At 31.5% G+C, this 25,717-nt stretch overlaps 1 protein-coding gene across 1 annotated transcript in view; it reads left to right on the plus strand.

The window, feature by feature from the left end:
• Nucleotides 1–23,306, plus strand: part of LOC107446002 (uncharacterized protein CG3556) — a 29,743-nt gene extending 6,437 nt beyond the window's left edge. The window contains exons 3-10 of the mRNA XM_043050471.3: nucleotides 802–985; nucleotides 6,131–6,329; nucleotides 7,272–7,519; nucleotides 11,239–11,417; nucleotides 13,779–13,968; nucleotides 17,144–17,315; nucleotides 19,561–19,706; nucleotides 23,152–23,306. Of these exons, the coding sequence (XP_042906405.2) occupies nucleotides 802–985; nucleotides 6,131–6,329; nucleotides 7,272–7,519; nucleotides 11,239–11,417; nucleotides 13,779–13,968; nucleotides 17,144–17,315; nucleotides 19,561–19,706; nucleotides 23,152–23,219 (1,386 nt within the window). The 3' untranslated portion in view covers nucleotides 23,220–23,306. The remainder of the gene's footprint in view (nucleotides 1–801; nucleotides 986–6,130; nucleotides 6,330–7,271; nucleotides 7,520–11,238; nucleotides 11,418–13,778; nucleotides 13,969–17,143; nucleotides 17,316–19,560; nucleotides 19,707–23,151) is intronic.
• Nucleotides 23,307–25,717: the final 2,411 nt, after the last annotated feature.

The following is a 25,717-nucleotide window of genomic DNA, read 5'->3' on the forward strand; positions in this document are numbered from 1 at the left end:
CGTAGTGATATGAAAAATGACTTTAAATTTAATTTACAAAATAAAGAATCATACATTCAAACATAAAATTAGCTACTACCCGAAGAAATTTTTCTAAAAAGCGTAGAATGTTGGCAGTTCTGTATTTTTAACTCATATTTTCAAATCAAATCACAACTTCTTATATTATTTACATATTTGATGAACGCGTGAATGTCTCTGTTTAACACGTTCACGCCGGGGTGTCCCACCGGAAGGTCACGCTAGATTGTCTCATCTTGACAGCGCACCTGAGTAAAAACTGGTAACTATCAATTTCATTTTTTAGTTTTTTTCCGGGAATAATAAAGATCCATAACTAGCAATTGCTTTTAACGGATGCAATTTTTATATTGAATTACTTCTTCGCCGTGATAAATTTCCTTACAGTCAATTGTTATTGTTGAGAATAGATTAACTCCTCCCGAATATTATCTAATACTGAAATAGTTCTTCTACCAGTATTTTCTCTTTTCCCGTACCAGTATTTTCACTTTTTCCGTGAACGTGTTAAACGAAATAAATTTTCAAAAGTGAAATAATACTTTTTATACATTTTTGTTAATATTGATATTGTTAATATGAGTTATACATTTTTGAAAAATATACACTAGAGTTTCGTGAGTTTAATGGGCTAATAAATTTGTTCAAAGCCAATCTTGGAAGTAAACTTAAGAAATATGTATGCTCTTCATCAGCCTTTAAGTTTTTAAAAGAACCCAAAATCTTTTATCAGATAATTATTCAAATGGTGACAGATACTTATATTAATTATCTTTTCAGCCTCAAACAGTGGCCAACTTAACAATAATGCTGATAGATGAAAATAAAAATTTTACTTTTTGGTCCGCCTCTTCCACTGGGAGAATTACAACTTCGTCATCATCAGTAGAAATTAGTTTTAGAGTGAATGCTATCAAATTTCCAGACCATTACAAAACAAATTTCACTTTGTTTTATACAATGGGTAAGTATTGTTTAAAATCATAAGTATTACTCAAAACTTTTTGTTTCAAAATAACTGTGTGACTCCAATTACAACCGAATATTCTAAAACTTGAAGATGCATTGTAAGATTCATGCAGAAAAGATTGACACGACTAGATGGTGCTCAACTGCGTCATTTAGAGCGTGTAAAATGTGTTGTACGGTCGTTAACCCCTTGGGGACGGGTGACTCAGAAAAGCATTCGTACAAAATCAGGATCAAGTTGTAATTAAATTAAAAACGCTGCATACCTGCCAACTTTTACGCATTTGGCGTAATATTTTATTTCTATATTTAAAGTGGTAGTAAAATATATGCTTTCTATATATTCCTTGCATTTATAAACATATGTATAATCTTTCTTACCACCACTATTTTTAAAAAGAAATTATGTCGACGAATTAAGTTTCCTCGAAATTCAGCGTATGTTTCTGCCTAAAATCGTAATTTAAATTACATATTACTACCACTGGGGAAAATCATTCTCGAAAGGATTAAAAGTTGGCAGGTCAGATTATGCAAAATCTTTTCGAACGACCGCACTCACGCACAAGTTGGCAGATATGATAGTGCTACTTGAATAAATATTGAAACTAGAGATACACGTATACATACTTAAAAGTTATTTGATAATTAGTTTACGATTTTAGTTGTGCATCAACATTTACAAAAGAAATGCAACGGTAAATCACGTTTGTTTCTGAAGAGAGGAAATGCAGATAATTTCTTCCACAGAGATTCGTTGAAGGATCATGCAAACACTCTGTTTTTATACAACGTTCATAAACTTGGCATTTACTAGCAATAAGTTTTATAAAACTATGCAAACGAATTTCAGGAAAATTAGATAATGAAAAGGCCGGAATTTCATTTAAAAAATAATATAGAGCAGGGGTCGCAAAACTTTTTTGATTATCGACCCCTATATAATTTTTCGAAATCTCCATCGACCCCCGCAAAAGTAATTTTCTGTTAATTAAAATAAAACTCTTATTAGATACTGTGTTTGTACATTTATTTTATGATTTTAAACATTTATTAAAGTAATAGTACATTATGTAACAATAGTTTTATGAAAAATATATTAATATTGAAATTTAAATACCTTATTATTAAATAATAAGTAATTATGCATAAGTAGATATAATAAGTAAAGTAACTAAAGATTTACTGCTTCTTGATCAATAAGATGGGTGGGCCTGGTGTTTTTTTGCAAGGTTCGCTATATTGGGTTCAAAATTGGTCAATTTTAATTTTCGTCAAAATTGGTCAATTTTGTAATTTTCGTAAAAAAAATACCAAGTGTGCTATAGTTTTGTCGCGGGCTGCACTAATCCATATCATTAATGCTTACCTTCTTTTTCGTGCATTGATAATTAAAATTGATATCTAAACCAAACGAATGGTTTTATCGAAACAATAACTAATTATCCAAAACTATAAAAGTTTTAATAATGACACTGCAAATATTCAACACATTTTGCAAAGATAGTTGAAACTGCGTATGATATTTGCATTTGTAACGTCAATGCTCGTCACACGTGACATTTGGACAAGCGCACGTATGCATATGACTTATAAACTGCGCTGAGTTCGTGCCACTGCGCGGTGGTACGTACATACTTGTTTCACCCCAATAAATATACGTTTATTAATTTATGTTTTATAAAGAAACTGGATATTGAGTAAATTATAAAAAAAAATTCACAAATTTTACATACTTAATTAGGTATGTGTGATTTGCGTATTGAGAACTGTTTCTTTTTTCAACCCACAATTGACCCTTCCGATTCGGATCGACCCCCATTCGGCCCCCTGTCTCAGATCGACCCCTGCTTTCGTTAAATAGACCCTTGGGGGTCTATATAGACCACTTTGGCGACCTCTGATATAGAGTTTACTATGCCACCATTAGAAGACGTAATATTGAAATTAGCATCTCCTATTGAACTGAATATAAACTGCCGGTTCGTTCGGCACTGCAAAGTTTTCTTGACTTCTTTCGTTCTTGAAGTTTCCCTTTTCTAAAACATAGACTTTCGATTGAAATGTTTAATGAGGGCAAAGATTTTACGACATGATGTGATATAAATTGAGACTTAACCCTTTCGCGCCGACTGTCACAAATACGTGACAGCATAAAACCGTATCAACCAGGGTAAAAATATAAAACTGGTAATCAAAGTATTTCTTTAGCAGTTTATTTGTGGGCGGAGTTATAATTGTTTGATTTATTTAATTCACTATTACTTTGTTCAAAATAAAACTATTTAGTTATACTTTGAATTAACATTGATTATATATATATGATAAAACTAACAATAATTAAAGTAAAAGCAAAGTAAGTCTGTCAAATTAGCAACGACTACATTTAAGTTACCGTTTTTTATATAATTATAACTTAATTCTGCACCACCCGTCCCCAAGGGGTTAATGGCTTTGGCAAGGAAAAAGATTCGAGTGTTGGCTGTGAAGCCTCTGTTGAATTTAATGTTGTAGTTAAATTGGAGTGATAAATTTAAAATCTTTTTTGTTTAAAGAAAAGTGGTTGCTAAACATTTAAAAGCAAAGAATTCTACGTTTTTATTGGTTCCTGTACTAAAATCACTTGTTTTAAAAAAAACATGATCCTTATGATGTTTGCCATTATCTGCATAAATTTGGAATCGTGAAATTGCTTGTTCATTCATTAAAAACCAGTGTTTGCTGAGAAAGAATACATAACTTACGTGCTATAAGTTCGGAGGCCGAAGTGAAGAAATTAATTATCATTGTCATATTTGATATAACAGAAATGGGCAGAATAAAGCTTTCTGTTAAAAATTCTTCGGGGACAACACGTTTAGAAATATGGTCTATTACTCCCACATCCGCAATCCCTGGTTTAACAGAATTTAGCCTTCTTCTTTCCTTCTTTAGCCTTCTTCTTTTTTAGTAGTAACCTTCTTTGCTGGATTTTTTTAACCCTTTGACGCAGAATCTTTATTAAGCCTAGTTCTCATACTTTTTTAATTATTTTGTATTAATTTAGGTCAAAATAAGTAAAAAAAGTATTATATTTAGCATTTTAATAATTTATCGTTATGAAATACAGAATGAAATACTGGTTTTTTATTTTGTCTTAAAGGTAAAATCTTCCAAACACGGCTTACTTCCAAATAATTTTTTTTTTTTTTCAAATTTGCAGTTATTTAGATCTAAAAGTAACAGTTATTCTCATCGTTGAATTTTTTTAATATTAAGCAAGACGTTTTCGATGTCGAAAAAATGATTTTTTCAACCTTATCGACAAGCCATTTTTTCTTAATATTAAATACGTTTTAAAACTTTAAACTTTACATTTATGACAACTACAAATTAATATAATTCAATAACAATAAAAAGGAATTTAAAATGTATATAAATTAAATTTTTATAAATGTTTGAAAATTTAATATAAATAAATTTTTTTTTTACCAGACATAACTTTCGGTACGCTCGTACAAAAAACAAATCATTGTAAATTTATGAAAATTTCTATGCTTGTACATATACCTTATTTACATTTAATTAACTATGTAAAGTGTATTTTTTTCATTATAATTTTGTTATACAGGGGAAGTTTTTCAAAATTTGAACGAAATTTTGCATTTTTTTCAGAAATACAACATTTATTTTGCTTAGATATAATATATTCTGTACATATTATGAAACAAACTAGTTCATCTGATTTTTCAAACATATTTACATGAGTGCATGCCAATTTTTTGTTGATATTTCATGTAGAAAATTTTTTGAGCGTACCGAAAGCTATGTCTGGTAAAAAACAAATCATATATACATTAAATTTTCAAATATTTATAAAAATTAAATTTATAAACATCTTAAATTCCTCTTTATTGTTATTGAATGATATTAATATGTAGTTTTCATAAATGTAATGTTTAAAGTTTTAAAATGTATTTAATATGAAGAAAAAATTGCTTGTTGATATGGTTGAAAAAATCATTTTTTCGACATCGAAAACGTCTTGCTTCCCTTAATGAAAAAAAATTTTTTACTTTAGATTCTAGTGCAAATATAATTCCGATAATCTAACACATGTTTCTAGTAATTACTAGATTGTTTTTACAAGTAAAAAAATACCGAAATATATTTTTGCTTGTAGTTAGAGCGACAGCAAAAAGTATATAAAAGCGACACTCGTGTTAATCGTTTTTAGTAACGTGAATTGCCAAGTTCAATATTTTAATTTTAATGGGTTAAATTAATTTTACGCTCCTTAAAAGTTTTATCAATAGGATCAAATGCAGACCACATCTTTCAGGTATCTGCACAACCACAAGTTACTAGGATTAAACATAATGCGCCATCTAGTGATGTTCTTTTTAAGTTTTTTTTCTTCCTATTGTTCATACCTGCCAACTTTTACGCATTTGGCGTAAAATTTTATTTCTATATTTAAAGTGGTAGTAAAATTTATACTTTTTATATATTCCTTCCATTTAGAAACTTAATTAAAAATCTTTTTGACCACCACTATTTTTAAAAAATTTAAGCATATATATTATTATGAAATACTGCCGTGTTTGTCCACATAAGCTTTATCCAAAAACAGCACATGTTTCTGCCTAGAATTGTAATTTAAATTCGAATTTACTACCACTGGGGAAAATCATCCTCGAAAGGATTAAAAGTTGGCAGGTATGATTGTTTCATTATCGACTTTAAATGAAATCAGGGCTGAAAGCCTATATATATCAAGACAAAAAAGAGTAAAAACTGGCAACAAATAAATGTCATTTTTAAGCTTTTTTTCGGGAATAATAAAAATCCATAACTACCAATTGTTTTTATCAGATACAATTTTTATATTGAATTGCTTTTTCGCCGGGAAGTGATAATTTCAGTGAATTGCTTATTGTAGAGAATAGATTAACTCCTCCCGAATATTATATAATATTGAAATAGTTCTTCTACCAGTATTTTCTCTTTTCCGTCTCGCTTTCAGGCCTGAATGAAATTGTAGGGATATCTTTTGATAAAGACTTCTTTTAACTATGGAAAGCCTATAAAATGTTAGTAAATCTTGCTAATGCCATATAGAAAACGTAACCTTTTTTTAAAAAAATTATTTTTACTTTAGATGTTGTAAAAGACGTACGTTCAAGTACAATTACTAAGTTAAAAAGTCGACTTTCACCATTGCTGGACTGGCGAGGAAATACGCTAAAAGCCGTAAATGCTTTATACCTATCCGGAAATGCAACATACGATGGAACAGATTTGCGAGAAGAATTGTTAATCAGACGTGGAGAGTTTTTAGTTTCAAGAGCGCTCCAACGGTAAGATGAAAATTTATTTAAATATAATTTTTTTTAATTAATAAAGCTATGAATCAAAATTCAAACTTAGTGTTTTAAAACTTTTGATTAAGATTATTAAAATACTGATGTATTCAAGTATTATTCGCCGTACAATATTTGTATGACATTTGTATACTAACAGGTTTTGAACTACTACTTCTGTAATCTGATAATTTACTTAGATCATTACGCATTTATGCAATATCAAAAGTTATCGTAATTATCAATCACGATTTGTAATAATTATCTCACATTTTGTAATAATTTGAAAAGCACTTTTAGAAAAAAAAAAGTATTACTGCTTTTATGCGACGTTGGCCCACCTAACATGGTGCCCCTGAAAGAGAGGTCAACAAAATTGCCCTGTTAATGCCTGAATGGACAAAAAAAATTTAACACAAGTGGGCATTGGAGAAAAAAAACATTTAGAGCATATTTAATGCTGAACTTGTGAAATGTTTTACGTTTCTTCAACGTTGAGATATTGAGAATATACTGTATGTGAAAAGGTTCTTACTTGCTATTCTAAAATGTAACTAGCTGAAGAAATTATTCACCTATTTCAAATTTAAAGATTCTTAGATAAAGATTTGAAGGGTATAGAACAATATAGTGATAACTAATAACGTGCTTTCTAAGGCTGCATCCTTCTTCAATATGTACTTTAATATCGTTTCCCGATAGGTACTTAATAAGTTTCCTGAATTCTTGCGCTTAATATCAGTACAGAAACACCTTTTTCTCTACACATGGAGATCACGGTTAAAATAGAATATGGCATTTTCAATATAACGCCCTTAAAAATGCTCTCTCGAACATTTTGGGACTAAAGCTTATCATTAATATTGAACCAAACTCTTAAATTATACTACGTGAGTCTACTATCTGATAAAATTGAATATTTTAACCTCATTCTTACAGAGACGCTATTTCCGAAATAGAGTTGAGCTCCTACATCAATTTTCTGCGAGTCAGTTGTAATTCCCCTCGCCATTTTGCTTCTTATGATTTCATACAGCAGTTGCTGAATAAGTTGGAAACTTCTGGCAATTTTACACATCCCTCAGTCTACTTAGCTCTATGCAACGCTAACGAAAGATGGCCTCGAAAAGCAGTCAAAGATCTCACAAATGTACTAACCAGTAAAGCTAAATATCTCTTTCTTAACGGTAAGTTATACAGTTTATTTCTATTCAAACATGATGATTTAGAACTATTGTTCAAAAATCTACCATCAGGAATAAGATAGCAAGCAAGAATCACACCGAAATATAGGGTCACAAACGCTGCCCAGATGCGCGATGAGAGATCGCTGAGAAAGGTAACCAGGATGCTGTTGAGACTGGAGAAAAACAGGACACAAGTTCGAAAATTTTCCTGAATAAAAAATGCTGTATTCCTTGTCTTTGTGCCACAAATTAACATTATTTGTATCTTGTTATTTTTGATGGTTTTCCATCGATAGACCAACATAATCAATAATTCTATAATGAACCATTATATTTTTGATGGTAACCAACATAAGTAACCATCATGCCAAAGTAGGAATTCGGACTGATTTCTGATGGTCCAACATAAGAATAACAACTTTTTTTGATCGTATGTTCCTGATGAACCAACAATAATTATTATTAAACCATCATGGAAATGCATTATTGTACCATTACAGATCACGTATTCTCACCATAATATCATAGAAATCAAATGTTGGAACGATCATGAACAACCATCATCTCAATGTAGGAATTCAGACTAATTTATAATTGTCCAACGTAAGAATAACAACTTGTTTTGATGGGATATTCCTGATGAACCAACAATAATTATTATTAAACCATCATGGAAATGCATTGTTGTGCCATTACGGATCATCACGTATTCTCACCAGAATATCATAGAAATCAAATGTTGGAACGATCATGAACAACCATCATCTCAATGTAGGAATTCAGACTAATTTATAATTGTCCAACGTAAGAATAACAACTTGTTTTGATGGGATATTCCTGATGAACCAACAATAATTATTATTAAACCATCATGGAAATGCATTATTGTACCATTACAGATCACGTATTCTCACCATAATATCATAGAAATCAAATGTTGGAACGATCATGAATAACCATCATCTCAATGTAGGAATTCAGACTAATTTATAATTGTCCAACATAAGAATAACAACTTGCTTTGATGGGATATTCCTGATGAACCAACAATAATTATTATTAAACCATCATGGAAATGCATTGTTGTACCATTACAGATCATCACGTATTCTCACCATAATATCGTAGAAATCAAATGTTGAAACGATCATGAATAACCATCAGCTCAATGTAGGAATTCAGACTAATTTATAATTGTCCAACGTAAGAATAACAACTTGTTTTGATGGGATATTCCTGATGAACCAACAATAATTATTATTAAACCATCATGGAAATGCATTATTGTACCATTACAGATCACGTATTCTCACCATAATATCATAGAAATCAAATGTTGGAACGATCATGAACAACCATCATCTCAATGTAGGAATTCAGACTAATTTATAATTGTCCAACGTAAGAATAACAACTTGTTTTGATGGGATATTCCTGATGAACCAACAATAATTATTATTAAACCATCATGGAAATGCATTGTTGTACCATTACGGATCATCACTTATTCTCACCAGAATATCATAGAAATCAAATGTTGGAACGATCATGAACAACCATCATCTCAATGTAGGAATTCAGACTAATTTATAATTGTCCAACGTAAGAATAACAACTTGTTTTGATGGGATATTCCTGATGAACCAACAATAATTATTATTAAACCATCACGCATTGTTGTACCATTACGGATCATCACTTATTCTCACCAGAATATCATAGAAATCAAATGTTGGAACGATCATGAACAACCATCATCTCAATGTAGGAATTCAGACTAATTTATAATTGTCCAACGTAAGAATAACAACTTGTTTTGATGGGATATTCCTGATGAACCAACAATAATTATTATTAAACCATCATGGAAATGCATTGTTGTACCATTACGGATCATCACGTATTCTCACCAGAATATCATAGAAATCAAATGTTGGAACGATCATGAACAACCATCATTTTAATGTAGGAATTTGAACTGATTTATGATGGTCCAACATTTTAAAAAAATTGCTTTGATGGTATGTTCCTGAGAACCAACAAGAATTCCTATTTAACCATCACGGAAATGTATAGTTAAAACCATCATTGTTGGTGCATGAGAATCAAACTTCTCTTGCTGGTTACCCATCATAGTATTAAAGCAGCATTTTCCATCATGGAATGATGGAAGTGTGTTGGCATATTAAAAACCATGAACGTATAATGGAAATGTTGGATGATGGTGGACCATCATGAATCGAAGTAAAACCAACATAAACCATCAAAATGTTTCGATAGGGCCATTAAAAATTTTCACTTGGGTTGTCTCGATCTGTAAGCATGTAGAGCGTCTACATTGCATTTGCGACCTGTAACTTGTTATCATATTCCTAACCTACTTGATTATTTTTGAGCAATAGTTTTAGATCGCGAGTATAAATACCACTTACAATCTGTCCCAAAAATCTTTATTAAAATTTTTTATTACTTTATAAGTTTAAATCAAATTTAAATACTGTACAATTAATCTAATATAGCAAGAAAATTTACAGTTTGACAATCTGCATGGAATCGAATCCATATCTAATTGAAAAAAGATCAACTCCCTTGTATTGAGTTAGAAAAAGGAATTATTTCGATGGATTAAACCATCCTATAACTAAAAACTCCACACGAATTAAACTCGGTATTGCGATAAGACCATTATATATGTAAGTCAAGTTACACTAAATCCAATTCATAGAATATCTAATAAAAATAAAAAAGTGTATGTTATAAAATCCGTTTAATTAAATGAAAATAAAAATTTTTTCTTCTTTTTTTTAAACACCACAAATTAATTCTTCTAATATATAATTATATGAATGCAAAATAAGTTTATTTCAAGTATTTTTTTTAATAAACCCACGAATCATGCGCAAAGCTGGTTCAATTTTTAGTCTGCACAGTCTACTTTTAACAAACCGTGTGGTGGATTTCTGATGGCTGAGTCCAGGATGAGTACTTTCAAAATAATACAAGTAAATACAAAATTATCCAAATCAATACATTATCCAAATTGATAAGTTGATACTTTTTCCTCGGTGATATTGATATGAAGTTAGTACAAAATGATATGATTCCAAAATGAATACAAGATTGTTATCCATTGGTAACGGTAATTAAAGGCAGAAATAAAATTTAAAAATATTCATTTTTAGAGGGTACTTTTTCATTTGCGAACTTATGCTTCAGAAATACTGCTACAATAGATACTCATTTTCATGATATATTCATTTAAAATACTGGGTACTTTCAAGTACTTAGTACAAAATGTCAGATACAGTGATACAAACTCCATCGCTGCTACTGTTTTCAACAGTAGCTCGGAATCGGTTAATACAGTGGACGATTATTATAATATAAAATGAAATTTGGAGAACAATAGGTACAAGTTATTATCGGTTAGTGAAATTTGATTGCTATTAATAATACAAATAATCCAGAGGAGTATATATAAAAGACTTGCCAAAAAACCATACTACGACATTTTTACACGCTAACTACGAGCTATTTTTATGTGCTATGATAGATTTGTATACTATTTCAAAAAGCAATTTCACTAAATTAAAAATTATCTATTTGAAAACAATGCAAGGGCACAGTAAAAATGACATATTTAGAAAAGTATAGCTTATAGCTATGTTTCGCCAAGCACTTCATTTATAAGTAACTTTTTGTTGATTCTAATTTTTCAGAAATCCAAGCTTTTGCATTAATGGCTATATCTTGTAAAATGAACCAAACAGATTCGCTTACGTCGTCTGAAATATCTAGTATACTTCCGATTTACAAAACAAGTATTGCCAACCTGAAGAAAGAACAATTAAAGGATGGCGGTTTTGGGGATATTCATGACAGCGCTCTTGCTATACAGGTTTTATGTTTATTCACATACTTTGTACTGTTAATCAATTAAGGCATAAATATGATAATTTCCTTTGCAGTATCACGTGCATATGATTGTTTCAAAATCCCATTCACAATAAGAAGAAAGGTAGTAAAAGAATTAAGCCATTATTCTTTATTTTTAGGTAACATGCCGTTAACCCATTGACACAGAATTTTTATTTTCATACTTTTGCATTAATTTAGGTTAAAATAATTAAAAATATTTTATTCAAAATTTTAATAATTAATGGTTATGAAATTCAGCAGGAAACAACAATGTTTAAGATAAAATCTTCCAGACACGGCTCACTTTCAAACAATAATTATGAAAATTTGCACTAACTTAGATTTAAGAGAAAAAGTTATTAATCATTAAAATTTCTTTAATTTACGAAATCATTACGAATTGATAAATTTTTGATTATTATTAATTTTTCTAATGGCAGAGGGGATTGACACAGGATACAAATAACACAACTCAAGAGAACTAAAATATAATATGAATGAAAAAATAATTCTTTTTTTTTTCAAACTATATTTGAGGATTTTATATTTTAGTACAAATATTATTCCGATAATCTAACAGATTTTAATAACTATTATATGGTTTCTTATAATTAAAAAAATACCAAAATCTATTTTTGCTTGTAATTAGAGTGCTAGAAAAAAAAATATTTAAAAGAGACACCTATGTCCCATCTGCGTCAAAGGGTTATGAGAAATCTCCTGCAGGAAGCTGTATCCAGAAATAAGAAAAGTAAATAGGCAGTAAAATTTTTAATTGGTAGTAAATTGGTAGCTTGTTTTCGGAAGGATATATTTTCCCAGGCAAGAAACAGTCCCGTATACCTTTTATAACGTGAATAAGTCCTCGCAATCACAGATGTCTAATTTTTTTCCAAAAACAAGCTAGAAATGAAAAACTTTTACTACCGGTTTTTTAGTTTTACTGTTGCTTTTTCTCATTTCCGAATTAGGCTCTCAGACTTTTTTTTTTTTTTTTAGTCTCATTGCTCTGTTTTCTAAAAACAAATTAATAAGGTGATCAAGAATTTAAAAAAACTGTAGTTTGCAGAATTTTGTTACATTTTTCTAAGACTTTGAAAGCTTCAACACGGAAAAAGTCGGCACCTCTGCGTTAAGCCATTACTATGCAGAGGTGCGATAAAGTTATAAATATATACTGGAATTCAAAACCAATATGTTTTGATTTATAGTATATATATATATATATTAATAATGTAAGTGATAAATATTTAGGTCTAAACTGACAATAGTGACATTTTTAAGTAATAGGTGAAACTAGATTATTTATAACTCTAAACATATATTGATTTACCGCTATTTAATTTTTTTAAAAGAAGTGACATTATTAGATAAGTGACGAGCAGTATTTTGATTAAATACTGTCCAAAAATTTGGAAAAATTGTTCAATTTTTAGTTTTTAATTAGGTCAGTTGATTTTTACGTTTTCCGAATTACCGAGTTAAAGTTAACAACGAAGCGAAAGATCACTTAAAATTGCAATGCCTTATGAACGAAATGGTATTTCGAATGAAACTTAATATTATGCGTACCGGAAAAAATTCGTTGTTTGCGTCATTTGTATTAAAAATTCGCCGAATTCTATAGCTCTTACTGGATTAAATGCGTGACAACTCATTTCTAGAAAAAAGGTCTTTGTTTATACAAACTGAACCTCAAATCGAATGTACGTCACAGGTCTATCGAATTTGCCATTGAGATTCGACCCTTCAATTCGGTCATATTTTCATCATCTGCGGCGTGATTTTGTCAACAGCTTTGGCTTATGTCGTTCAATGGGTAACCTTGATGTATGTTTAATGAGTAAGTAGCACCATACAAAAAAAGGGTGCACCATGCAAAAATAAAATTGAACTCCAAAGGTGTAAGGTCAGAAAATATGGGTGCCCGCCGTCATCGTCACTTTTCACCTTAAAGAAATGACTGCAATGAGGACGAAGTGTGGCGGTGCGCCATTATGTAGAAAAATATCAAGAAAAGCTGAGAAGAAATAAGTTCGTATCTTATTTCGTGAAATTAGATCCTAGTTTATGAAATTAGATGTTCATTATCTTATTTCACGAATTAGATGTTAAAAGTATCCTATATTTCCTTGAGCTGTAGAGTGTTTCTTGTGGTAAATTTTATTACAACTTGAATAGGTAATAATTCTCCCATTATAATTATTGAATACCATATAGTTTAATTGCACTGTATTTCCCATACGATTTTCTATTCAACTTCATCAGTATTTCGAATTTTCACACGATATTGATTTTGAGTAACAAGACTAAATATGCTTAATGTCGAATTTTTTTTCAGACTTTAATATCCGCTGATGGTAATTTTCCTTACAACTGGAACTCTAGTGCTGCAATCAGAAACATAACAGAGCAACTGAATTCAGCCAAAATAGATTTTCAAGCTGCCTACTTGTCGGCCTCAATTTTAAACTGGAAAAGTCTGGCTGATATATCCAAACGAAACTGTTCAGGAAACCCGAGGGACAATGGTAATTAAATACAGTAAACACTCAGCGTAACATTATTTTGAATTCAATATGAGTATGGGGTAAAATGTATGGTATGTAAACTTAAAGCAAAAAAAAAAACAATATCTATAAATTACAGAAATGGACATAGTTTCGGTTTTATAAACAAGAACCTTCTTCAGTGTCTGAACACCAAATGATGGTTGAAAAGTAAAGAGACAAACAAGCGCAAAGTGGTTTAACCAGTGGGGACAGAGAAGAGTGCTCTGTATCGTTGAAATATATTCAATTCAATTGAGGAGCCGGACTACAGGCAACTTTACTCTTGCAGACATAGATGGCAATACCAAAACTCAATTTATATCCATCCGACCTATTCGTGTCACTAACTGAGGTGAATGAAGGTGAAGGACAGAACCCCGAATCTACTTGTTCACTTGGTATTGCATTTGGTTTCCCCCTTTTAAGGTGTCCCCTCTGCAGAGGATCAAAATTGTGATAGCATGTCTACAGATCATCCTAAGGGATGTTTCCCAGACCGTCGCCAATAGCCCATTGTGCAGCTCTAGTGCGACGTAAATTAACAACCAACAACCAACCAACCCCGTTAAAGGTGTTTGAGCGAAGATTATGTTCGTAAAGAAAAAAAAATAGATTTAAAATAATTGCTTTTTAAATAATTAGTATGAAAGCTTAATTTTGATAAATAATGAAATAAGTGTATTTAATTATTTTGCTCAAAGTAAATTTTTTGAAACTTTTTTTTTAAAACAAAATGTTTATTAATATACATTTTGTTTAAAAAAAAGTTTCAAAAAATTAGAGATTATCTGTAACAAGATTAATTTTTAAAAATGCTGCTGAAATAAAATAAAAGTAATTTATTAATTAAATTTTATGATAATAATGAAGTAATTGATTCCTTTTTACCCATGCAAAATTTTCATCGACCAAAACGAGCGTAAAAAATTTAAAGTTTCTTTCCCTTTTTAATGCCGCAATAAATTTCAAAGCATTCTAAAATAAATATTGCAATCCTTTTGAATGAGTTCAAAATGACAGATATTAAAGTTTGAAAGCACTTATTAATTTCCTCTCCTCATTTTGCATGAGTAAGTATGACATAATTTTCTAAAAGCTTGAAGCATAATCTTTCAAACTTTGCCAACAGTTTTGTCTTGAAAAATCTTTCAAAATTTAAATTAGTCATCATAGAGAAGTGGTGACTCAGGGGATAGAGCATTCGCCTTCCAATGAGGTGAACCGGGTTCGAATCCAAGCAATGGCTTGTTAATACGAATTCCGCATCCGGTTTGAGCTGACCACACTGCTGATGTGAAATATCCTCAGTGGTAGACGGATCATACATTTGATTCCCCTTGTCGTCGGGCTAACCGTGGGAGATCTTCCTCTCCATGTAACGCAAATGCGTGTTAGTCCCATCAAAAAGTCCTCCAGGAAGGCAAACTTCTTCCAATACTTGATCCAGGAGTTCCCTTGTCTTCTGTATTGGGTTCAAAATTACAAGGCTCTGGAGTTGAATATTAGTAGTCGTAAACCCAAAATTGGGTCGACTGCTCAACGACGGTTATAAAATAAAATAAAATTAATCATGATGGTCACACAACCAGGGTTCTCACAACCAGGAAAAAATAAATGAGTTTGAGCTAAGATATTTAAGACTATTGAAAAATGCTTACATTTCCGAGTTATTTTTTGCATCCATATATAATTTATTTAAATTAAACAATTATTGTGAAAGCTTATCTAGATATATCTCCCTTTTGCTAACACTGTAAAAAATTTCCAGACCGTCGGAACCATGAAAAAAACATACCCGTGAACTTTTATGCTTCCGAAAAATGATGTTCTGAAACGGTAGCTAAATGTAAATTGAGTAAATAACTACAAACTATATTGTATAATTAACTATTTTTAAATTTTAGCAGAGTTTATATTATATAACATCATCATATGAGAACTTAGCATTTATAGATGTATTTAATTTATTTCTTTGTAGTAGTAGTAGTTAAATCGTGTTTTATGAAATTTATAAAACCAAGAATAAAATTAGAGGCAAAAAATTACTACAACTATATAATTTTCCGGAAAATTCATTATGCTGAGTTTCTTATATGTACGGTGGTTTTTAATGTGCTATGTAAGTGATGCAAAAAATTAAAATTATGGTTAACATTATTTTTTTTAACAATTTGCATGCGGGCAACTTTTCCAAAAAGTTTAATATAGCTGTTCTAGATTAAAATGTTAAAATTATAGGCAAGATTTCATAAATGTTGAGTCCCGCACAGGACTGATCGTTAAGACATGGTTCCCATCAGATCACCGAAGTCAAGCATCACTGGCTGCGGTCAGTGTGCGGGTGGGTGACCACTTGGATCAGTCTGCGTAGGGACCGAGGGTGTGAGGTATTGGTCCTCGTTAAACTGTGCTACCATAAAGTGCTCGACTTCGCGTGCAGGTAGGTCGTCGGGCTAACGAAGCAGGAGTGCCATCCCCTCTGCAGAGGATCAAAATTGTGATGGCATGTCTTCGGATCATCCTCAGTGATGTTTCCCAAACCGTCGCCATATAGCCCATTGTGAAGCTCTAGTGCGACGTAAATGAACAACAATCATAAATGTTGAAGCAAACTTGTCCCTTTAACTACAACTTTAATTTAAAAAAAATTATGACGAACGATTATAGTACTGATTGCATATATATTGAATCATTTATGTTTGCAGTAATGAAGAATGGATAACTTTTTTGAAAAACAGAACGGAAACGAAGTAGTTTTGCTTCTACTTTTTTAAACTTTTATATGAATAGCAGAAATTACAAATACGTATTTTTACGTGAAATGTGTTCATTTAGCAAGCTTCTTGGAAACAAACATCACAAATTATTATTTAAATAATTTTTTATATATTGATGGCCAAATTCACACACTGCAATCTTATAAAATCAAAAAATGAAAGGTAATGCATAAAATTAATTATCATTTCCAATATTCAAGAAAAATAAATCTGTCGTTAAAGCGATAAAAGCTGGCAGCGCTTAGTAGATTATAGGTAAAATTAATTTTTTATTATTTTACCAACACAAGCAAATTAAAAGGAAATATTTTTAATATGACAATTTGAAGTAGCTAGGACAATTACATTTGACTTCATTTTTAATTGTAATATTTCAGATTTCATGACTGACGTCACAGGATCTAATATTGAAGTTCCAGACGATCAAGTTCGATATTCCTTATTTATCGGAGATAAGAAAGAACTTATACGAACCATAACAATGAATGTCACTGATACTACAGCTTATCAAGTGATGCTAGGGGCAAAACAACAAAATGTGAAATTTACGTAGGTTCTTGTAAAATTATTAATATCGTTTCATATTTTTTCCTTCTGTTGGAGATTTAATATGTTTTGCATGCTTTAAAATGAGAATTTTATTCCAATTATTAAGCAGACAAATTGCATATTTACTATTACAGTTAAACCCCGCTATAGTGAACCTTCAAAGGATCGAACTTTTGGTTCACTATAACCGGGAGTTCACTATATCCGTTCCGCAAACAATTTTAACTTATGGTTCCGAACTCCTTTTTATTATACATTATTTAAATAAATGACCAATGAAATGAAGTACAAAAATGGCTGGAAAAAAAATACGTAGTAACAAAAAATATCATTCACCACTTTCTGGTACTTATGACATGCAATGCCTTTTAAAAAGCAATCAAAAATAGTCAAATATTTGCAAAATTTACTTTGAGGTTATTTACCGTTTTTTTTAATTATTTTGGCATGTTCGAAGCTGTTGGCATCTCTGAAGATAGCATATTTCAAGATAACAACTTCGTCCGCCATTATCTCAGTTGCCTACCGATGTTATCTCAGATGAAGGAGTAACGTGTCCGATTCGTGGACAGAGACTCTGTAAACTATTTTAACACGTGCACGCCGGGGTGACCCACCGGTGGGTCACGCTGGATTGTCTCATCGGGCGGCGAACCGGAGTAAAAACTGGTAACAAATAAATTTCATTTTTTAGTTTTTTTCCAGGAATAATAAAAATCCATAACTACCAGTTGTTTTTAACGGATGCAATTTTTATATTGAATTGCTACTTCGATGTGATAAATATGTACATTGCGATTTTTTATATAACCCAGATAAATTGTTAAATCATGAATTATGCGATTTCGTAATCTTACGATTTTACGACGCTCCCCCTTCCCTCCTCCTTCTCTCATAGAGATGAAAGAGCAGATAGCCTCATCAGGCTAGGTACTCTGGAAAATATTATTAGTTCAGTTCATGTGATAAATTTCCTTACAGTGAATTGTTATTGTTAAGAATAGATTAACTCCTCCCGAATATTATCTAATATTGAAATAGCCAGTATTTTCTCTTTTCCGTCCCGCTTTCAGCCACAACACCCGGCGTGAACGTGTTAATTCAAGTGGTACAAACTTAAACGTTTGATGGTGCTTAATATTTCAATTTAGTACCGTGATAGTTGCGTTCCTTAAGAAATTATAATGTGTTTGTCAAGTTGGCATTGCACCTAACAATATGTTTGAGTTTCCTATTTTATTTTGTCCCTTACGAAGCTAATTTCTGTTCGTAGTCAAATCGTTTTCAGCAAAAAATAGGCAAATCTGATAAATTCGATTTTCCGATTCCTATTTTATTTTGTCCCTTACGTGGCTAATTTCTGTTCGTAGTCAAATCGTTTTCAGCAAAAAATAAGCGAATCTGATAAATTCGATTTTCCGATTCCTATTTTATTTTGTCCCTTACGATGCTAATTTCTGTTCGTAGTCAAATCGCTTTCAGCAAAGAATAAGCGAATCTGACAAATTCGATTTTCCGATTCCTATTTTATTTTGTCCCTTGCGATGCTAATTTCTGTTCGTAGTCAAATCGTTTTCAGCAAAGAATAAGCGAATCTGACAAATTCGATTTTCCGATTCCTATTTTATTTTGTCCCTTACGAAGCTAATTTCTGTTCGTGTCAAATCGTTTTCAGCAAAAAATAGGCAAATCTGATAAATTCGATTTTCCGATTCCTATTTTATTTTGTCCCTTTCGAGGCTAATTTCTGTTCGTAGTCAAATCGTTTTCAGCAAAAAATAAGCGAATCTGATAAATTCGATTTTCCGATTCCTATTTTATTTTGTCCCTTTCGAGGCTAATTTCTGTTCGTAGTCAAATCGTTTTCAGCAAAGAATAAGCGAATCTGACAAATTCGATTTTCCGATTCCTATTTTATTTTGTCCCTTACGAAGCTAATTTCTGTTCGTGTCAAATCGTTTTCAGCAAAAAATAGGCAAATCTGATAAATTCGATTTTCCGATTCCTATTTTATTTTGTCCCTTACGAGGCTAATTTCTGTTCGAAGTCAAATCGTTTTCAGCAAAAAATAAGCGAATCTGAAAAATTCTATTTTCCAATTCCTATATTATTTTAAAGGCACCTCAGCCACTGACAGTGTATTTTTTAATATTTAAGTGGTACTCTAGTGGAAGCAAAAGCTGCAACTGAACATATTAAACCAAAAAAAAAAAAAAATTTCTTTAAATAATTTTTTTCCCTTTAGATTCCAGACGAAAACTTTACCAGGTTCTAAGAAGATGTACATAGAAGAAATCTCACAAATTCGAAATGATCCCGAAAATGGAAAGTTCTGGCTCTTATATTTGGGTTCTAACAGTAATAGACCACTGGTTCCCTACTTTAACATGGGTAATATTTTTAATTTCAAAATAAATAAAATATAACTATATATTACATAAAATAGTTAGTGAAATGTTATAATAATTTAAAGAGCATCTTAATTTTTTTAAATTAACATCTTCGATAAAGAACACAAAGATTTTTAACAGTTTCGTTGAACAGCCTTTTTTTAGGTGTGACTCTAAAAATGCATTATTAGCCACATGTAACATTTTTTAGTTATGAATTTAACGTTAACTATTTTTAAACATTATTTACTTTTAATTATCAATTGAAGCAGATATCAAGCGTTTGTAAAATAAAATAGGAATTTTTGTTTCTCATTCCTAGTCAATCATTAATTTTTGCAAGAAGTAATTTTTGAAGAGAAAAATAATAAATTTAATAATTAACTAATAAACTTATATTTAACGAATATTTTAATAAATACAGTGTGTATGCTTTTTCAATCTGAAACACTTTCAGGCGTTGACGCTTGATTTGACAAATTTGTATTACGTTTCAAATATTTGAAGATTTTCTCAAAAAAAGCAAAAAAATTTGCTTGTAAGATTTTTTCTGTAATTTTGCGATTAATTCCACATTTTTTACACAGGACTGTTCTAACCCAGGAAAAAAGAAAAACTAATAACAGAACTAATTTATTCATGTAGTCTGTTCAGCCAAAAAGATAGGAAAAGATGTAAATTTTAAAAAAATGCGCCAACCTTTCTAATAATAATTTTATAACACATTTGATATGATGCTATATCAGTTAATCAATATTGTTTAAATTTATGGCTGTATTCTACACTATCATTTTTTTAAATTTTTTACATCATAGGAGTTTTTTTTAGCAAGCATTATAACATAAGGTTCAATAGTAAATAACTAAGTGGTTTAAAACCGCTTGAATGTTTAAAAATAAAATTTCAGTGTTTATTGAAAATTTAGTTTATTAAATAAAAGTTATTTAGTTTATTAAATAAAAGTTATTTAGTTTATTAAAAAAAAGTCAATTTATAGTATTCTGAATCATTCAGGCATTCATAACAATCAGTTTTAACTCCGCTGTTATTCATTTTTAAATGATTCTGCAAATGCTCAGAAAATTCCCAAAAGTAGCAAACCTGATCATGATTATGGCAACTTATTTGTTTACTTTCGGTCTATCTTTTCCGTGAACGCACTAAAAATAGCTTTTGCAAGAAAGTTTCTTTCTTTTTTTTTTAAATAACGGCAGGCACTTAACTTTCGTTCTTCGCCTTAGAAGATGCCGGAAGTGTTGCTCATTTATCGTTACCCAGTAGGCACCTGTGAACCAAAGTCACGGAGGTGAGCAACATTACCCACGCTACACTGCCACAAATACCCGTTCATAGGGTGGGCCACATTCATACATCAGAATACAACACTGAGAGAGAGAGAGAGAAACATCCATGCCCAGTGCGGGATTCGAACCCGCAGCCATTGGTTTCGCAGTCAGGCACACTAACCACTCGGCTGGCCTTTGCAAGAAATAAATGTGCTTATTTACTACGACATATTAGCAATTGTATTTCATCAGAGGAAACAGTCTTATCAATACTTTTAATGAGTTTTAGTATAGCCAGGGTTCTTTATTTCTTCTAAAAAATAGGTGAAATGAAATGGTTTTGAAATCTCGATATTTCCAACACGATATTATTGCGCTCTACGTATTTGGAATCGTAAATTTGAATGTAAATACACTGGTGAAAGAAATTAAGAGAATTTGCAGACTGGGTCGATTATCTCTAGAACTACTGGACCGATTTTAAAGAAATTCGATATGTACACACATTGATACAATAAAAAACAAATAACCATTCAACAATTGTAATACACACCCATGATCGTGCGTAACACTCGTTGGAGTCAGAAGGTATTAAGCAGCGGTTGCAGAATAAACAAAACAAAAAAAAAATGGGTTGATAGGGGCTGTGGTCCCCTTTTAAAGATATACAGGCCGTGCAGCGTGATTTCATACTTGAAAAAAAAGGCAGTTTATCATTTCCTGTGGCAATTGGTCCCACTCGTTCAGCAAGGCTGTTTTTATTCCCTGGATGGTTCTCGGAGGAGGGTAGCGAGTTGCAACTGCCCTCCCCAGAGAGTCCCAGACATGCTTTATAGGGTTGAGGTCTGGAGATCTGGGTGGCCAATCCATCCGACGATTATATTCACTCTCTAGAAATTCGACGACCAGAAGAGCTCCATGTAGCCTCTTGTTATCGTCCATTAAAATGAACTCAGGGCCAACTGCACCCCTGAAAAAGCGAACATAGGGCTCCAAACTCTCATCCCTAGACCTCACACCAGTCACAGAGCTTCTTTCAAAGACATGGAAAGTGTGCGGCTATTCAACGTGATTTTTTCCCAGACTATTAAACCTGGTCAATATGGTCAATAGGTGACCATAGTTATAGGTCAATATGGTCAATTGACCGCACTCCTTCCATGACCATGGAAGGAGTGCGGTCAATTTCGCGGACATTGGAGGGTGGGTAGCGGGTCCCTGGTTCTCTCCATATGAACGTACGCCTAGAACCGGTGTTTAAGCTGAACCGGGACTCATCAGTGAAGCGAACTGTCTCCCATTCATCCATACTCCAATCTCTATGCTCACTGCGCCATGCTGAACGGAATCTCCTGATCGTAAAAGTGAGCGAGACACAAACAGTAGGTCTTCTTGCAAACAAACCTGATTTTGACAATACTATTTCCTATGAACTAGCAAGCTTTGTTACTGAATTTGAGAAATAAAACAAATAATGTCCTTCTTACCAGCTTCTAAGATAACCTAGAAAGATGAACGAAAGCTGCAAAATTCGAGATAACAGATATTTCTAAAAGAGATTGTCAAAGAAAAAAAATTTTTAATCTAAAGAAAAGAGAGTCGTTTTCGTATATCTTTTTAAAAGTTTTTCTACTATTTAACTCTATTGAACGAACGACTTTTCACGACTACAAAATGTTATATTTGCTTTTGTTTGATTCACGAACAAATAAGAGCCGGTATAGACTAGTTGGTAGGACGTTGGGCTTGTGTTCGTAAGAACGGGAGTTCGAATCCCGTCGGCTGAAGACTCCCCGTATATTAAATGGTGACTGGTGCAAGTTAAATCTGTCTGGGTCACTAAGTACTTCACGTTCCTGTAACAAATCAATACCTCTGGGGGTATTGAATTGGAGATAGTATCGTTATCTGGTGCAGGTCGAAAATTGCGATCTGTGGATAGATGATTATAGAATGATTGGGTCGTCCCTGTAAAACGGGATGTGGTTGAAGTCGTATTTCGGGCTATAGATGGCGCCACTGAAAAACAAGAAACGCACCCTCTGCCTTAAAAACTCGCTTGATTTCAAACAGGCTTGCTGATTGGCAAGAGACATAAGTAAAAACAACGAACAAATAATTATGACTTCAAATAACTTAATAATATTCTTTATATTTCAGGTCCTGATGAAGTTAAAGTGAAGCCTGGTGATCATCTAATTATGTGGTACAAGACGGCAGAGATTTAAATTCTGTATCAAAAGTAACACAGCATATCATTGTGAATATCATTCATATTAAATAAATAAAAAGCATTAAAAAGAAATTTCCAAAAAGGTTTGAAGTGCATTCATTTATCTCAATTTAAGAGCAAAATTTATATATTTTGTAAGCAAACAAATAGAAAGTATTCAAGATGGTGTATTAAACCATCTTTCCTTTAAAAAAAAATTTTTTTTTTTCATTTAATTATAAAGAAAATGTATGGCGTTTATGTGTGAATATTTTCTGACTTTCAAATTATGCTTTCTGTCCCCCCCCCCTTGTAGAAATGTAACTTACGTTGCACATTATAAAAGGATAATGACTTATCGGAGTGCTAAAAATTTTCTTTACAAGATATGATTTTTATTTTATAAATTTTTCCGACTTATAATAAAGAAAAAGGTTACATGGTTTCTAGATTTAGAAAAAACTCGTTTTTTTGGCTGTCCTGATTTGGCTTCTTTTTACTTGTTTGTTCCAGTTGCAAGCCGTGTACCATTGTACGTTAGTGTTAGCCTATTGTTCGAGCAGCGAGATTAAGTTCATTTTACAAATTATCATTTAGTTTGGAATTTCGAAGTTCGTATATTGTTAAAAAGATTAGAAGTGTTTTATAATGATTCTTTTTTTTTTTTCCTTTTCAAATGACGATTCTTACGTCTTGAAAAGACAGGTCTTCAAATGACGATTCTTTTTTTTAAATACAAATGATAAATCAGGTAACAAATACACGTATATAAGAAATGCTACGCAAGTGAGTCCAAAAACACAGTGATCACGCTGTTTTTTTGAAGCGACAATAAAAAAAATTATACTGTCTCAAAGCCTTCAAATTAAAAAAAATTTCAGAGGTGCTAAAAGAAGTTATCTAAGATTTATACACTATTTGGAATAAAGTGACGGGACACGACACTATAACGACATAAACCCATATTTATTAAAATTAATAGTAGGTAGGACCTCTTTTGGCTGCGATCACAGCTGCAACCCTTCTGGGCATGCTTTCCACTGAATAAGTCATAGTGGCAAGAGGAATTTCCTTCCAAATATTTAACAGGAAGATCCATAGTTCATGCTTGCTTTTGGGGAGTGGGGTACAGGCCCTCAACCGATGGTCCAATTCGTCCCAGAGATGTTCAATTGGGTTAAGATCAGGGCTCTGCGCCGGTCACTCCATGCGTTCAACGTTGTTGCTCACATACCAATCAAGAGTCCTCCTTGCAATATGGGATCTTGCGTTGTCGTCTTGATACAAGCAATCATCCATACCGTACGTCGTCCACAAGGTAGGAAGGACATGATTGTCGAGAATATCACAGTACCCATCGGCATTCATCATACCATCAACCTTCACCAGTGGGCCAGCCCCATACCAGGAGAAACAGGCCCATACCATCAATCCTCCTCCACCAAACTTTACAGTTGTCCCGTCACTTTCTTCCAGATAGTGTAGTTTAAAAATTAACTACTGAATTGCATTAGAAAAAAAATGTCGAATTAAGTTTAGAATTGAGTCATAGTTTATAAAACTGAAGATTTTTAGAAGTTTGTTAGCAATTATCGACTTAACGGGACATTTTTTTCTAATAAATGGCATACTAAAATATTTTTTGCATAAATTAATATCTACGAAATAATACTCCTCTTGCCGAAATGGTATTCTCAGACACTTAAATATGTACAATTAAATCAACACTTCTAATAAACATACCTAATATATTATACGCCATTACTACTATCTAGGTTTTAATTTAATTTAATTTAACGATAAAACATTCTAGACACGTAAAAAGATATGGGTTAAAAATTGTTCTTTATAAATAAACATAAAATAGTATCTAATCTAAATAATGTCTAAGGAATAAAGCATATCTAATTCCCAAACTTCTATTGATTACGTTTAGGTCGCACCCGATTCTGTGTTGAATAACATATTTAAACAAAAATTAACATATTTCGTCACCTGTTAGTAGATATTGTGCACGTTTGTCAAGAAAAGTTAGTAGAAATGTAAACTATGTTTTTCATTAAATTTTTTATATTTTTACACAATTCATCAGAAAAACCTGTCACTTTGTTTGTCACAAATGTCCCTTGCACTGAATATTATTAAGTTTACCACTGAAAGAACACATATTGAAAGAAATAGGAATGAATAATTTAGATGACTTCTTATTCAGGTAAAATATAAAAAAATTTCTGACAAAAAATTAAAGATTTTTTCATCTAATTCATATAAAAGTTAACACGTTCAATTGCCAGTCAAGTGCAAATTGTTATAATAGATGAGGTGTAATCTATAAAAATAAAATCAAAGTTTAGTTTTCCTAATTTAGTAATCCTTCCAGTGTTTAATTTCTACAAGAAATTTATTTAAATAAACAATATGTTATTGTCATAAGAAAATATCATATTTTCAATAAAAATAGTATGATGATAATATGCATCGTACAATATGTATCATATAGTACTATTGCTTGAT

This window comes from Parasteatoda tepidariorum, chromosome 9, assembly GCF_982258835.1.
Source record: "Parasteatoda tepidariorum strain Cologne lab strain chromosome 9, Ptep-v5.0, whole genome shotgun sequence".
Classification (NCBI taxonomy): domain Eukaryota; kingdom Metazoa; phylum Arthropoda; class Arachnida; order Araneae; family Theridiidae; genus Parasteatoda; species Parasteatoda tepidariorum.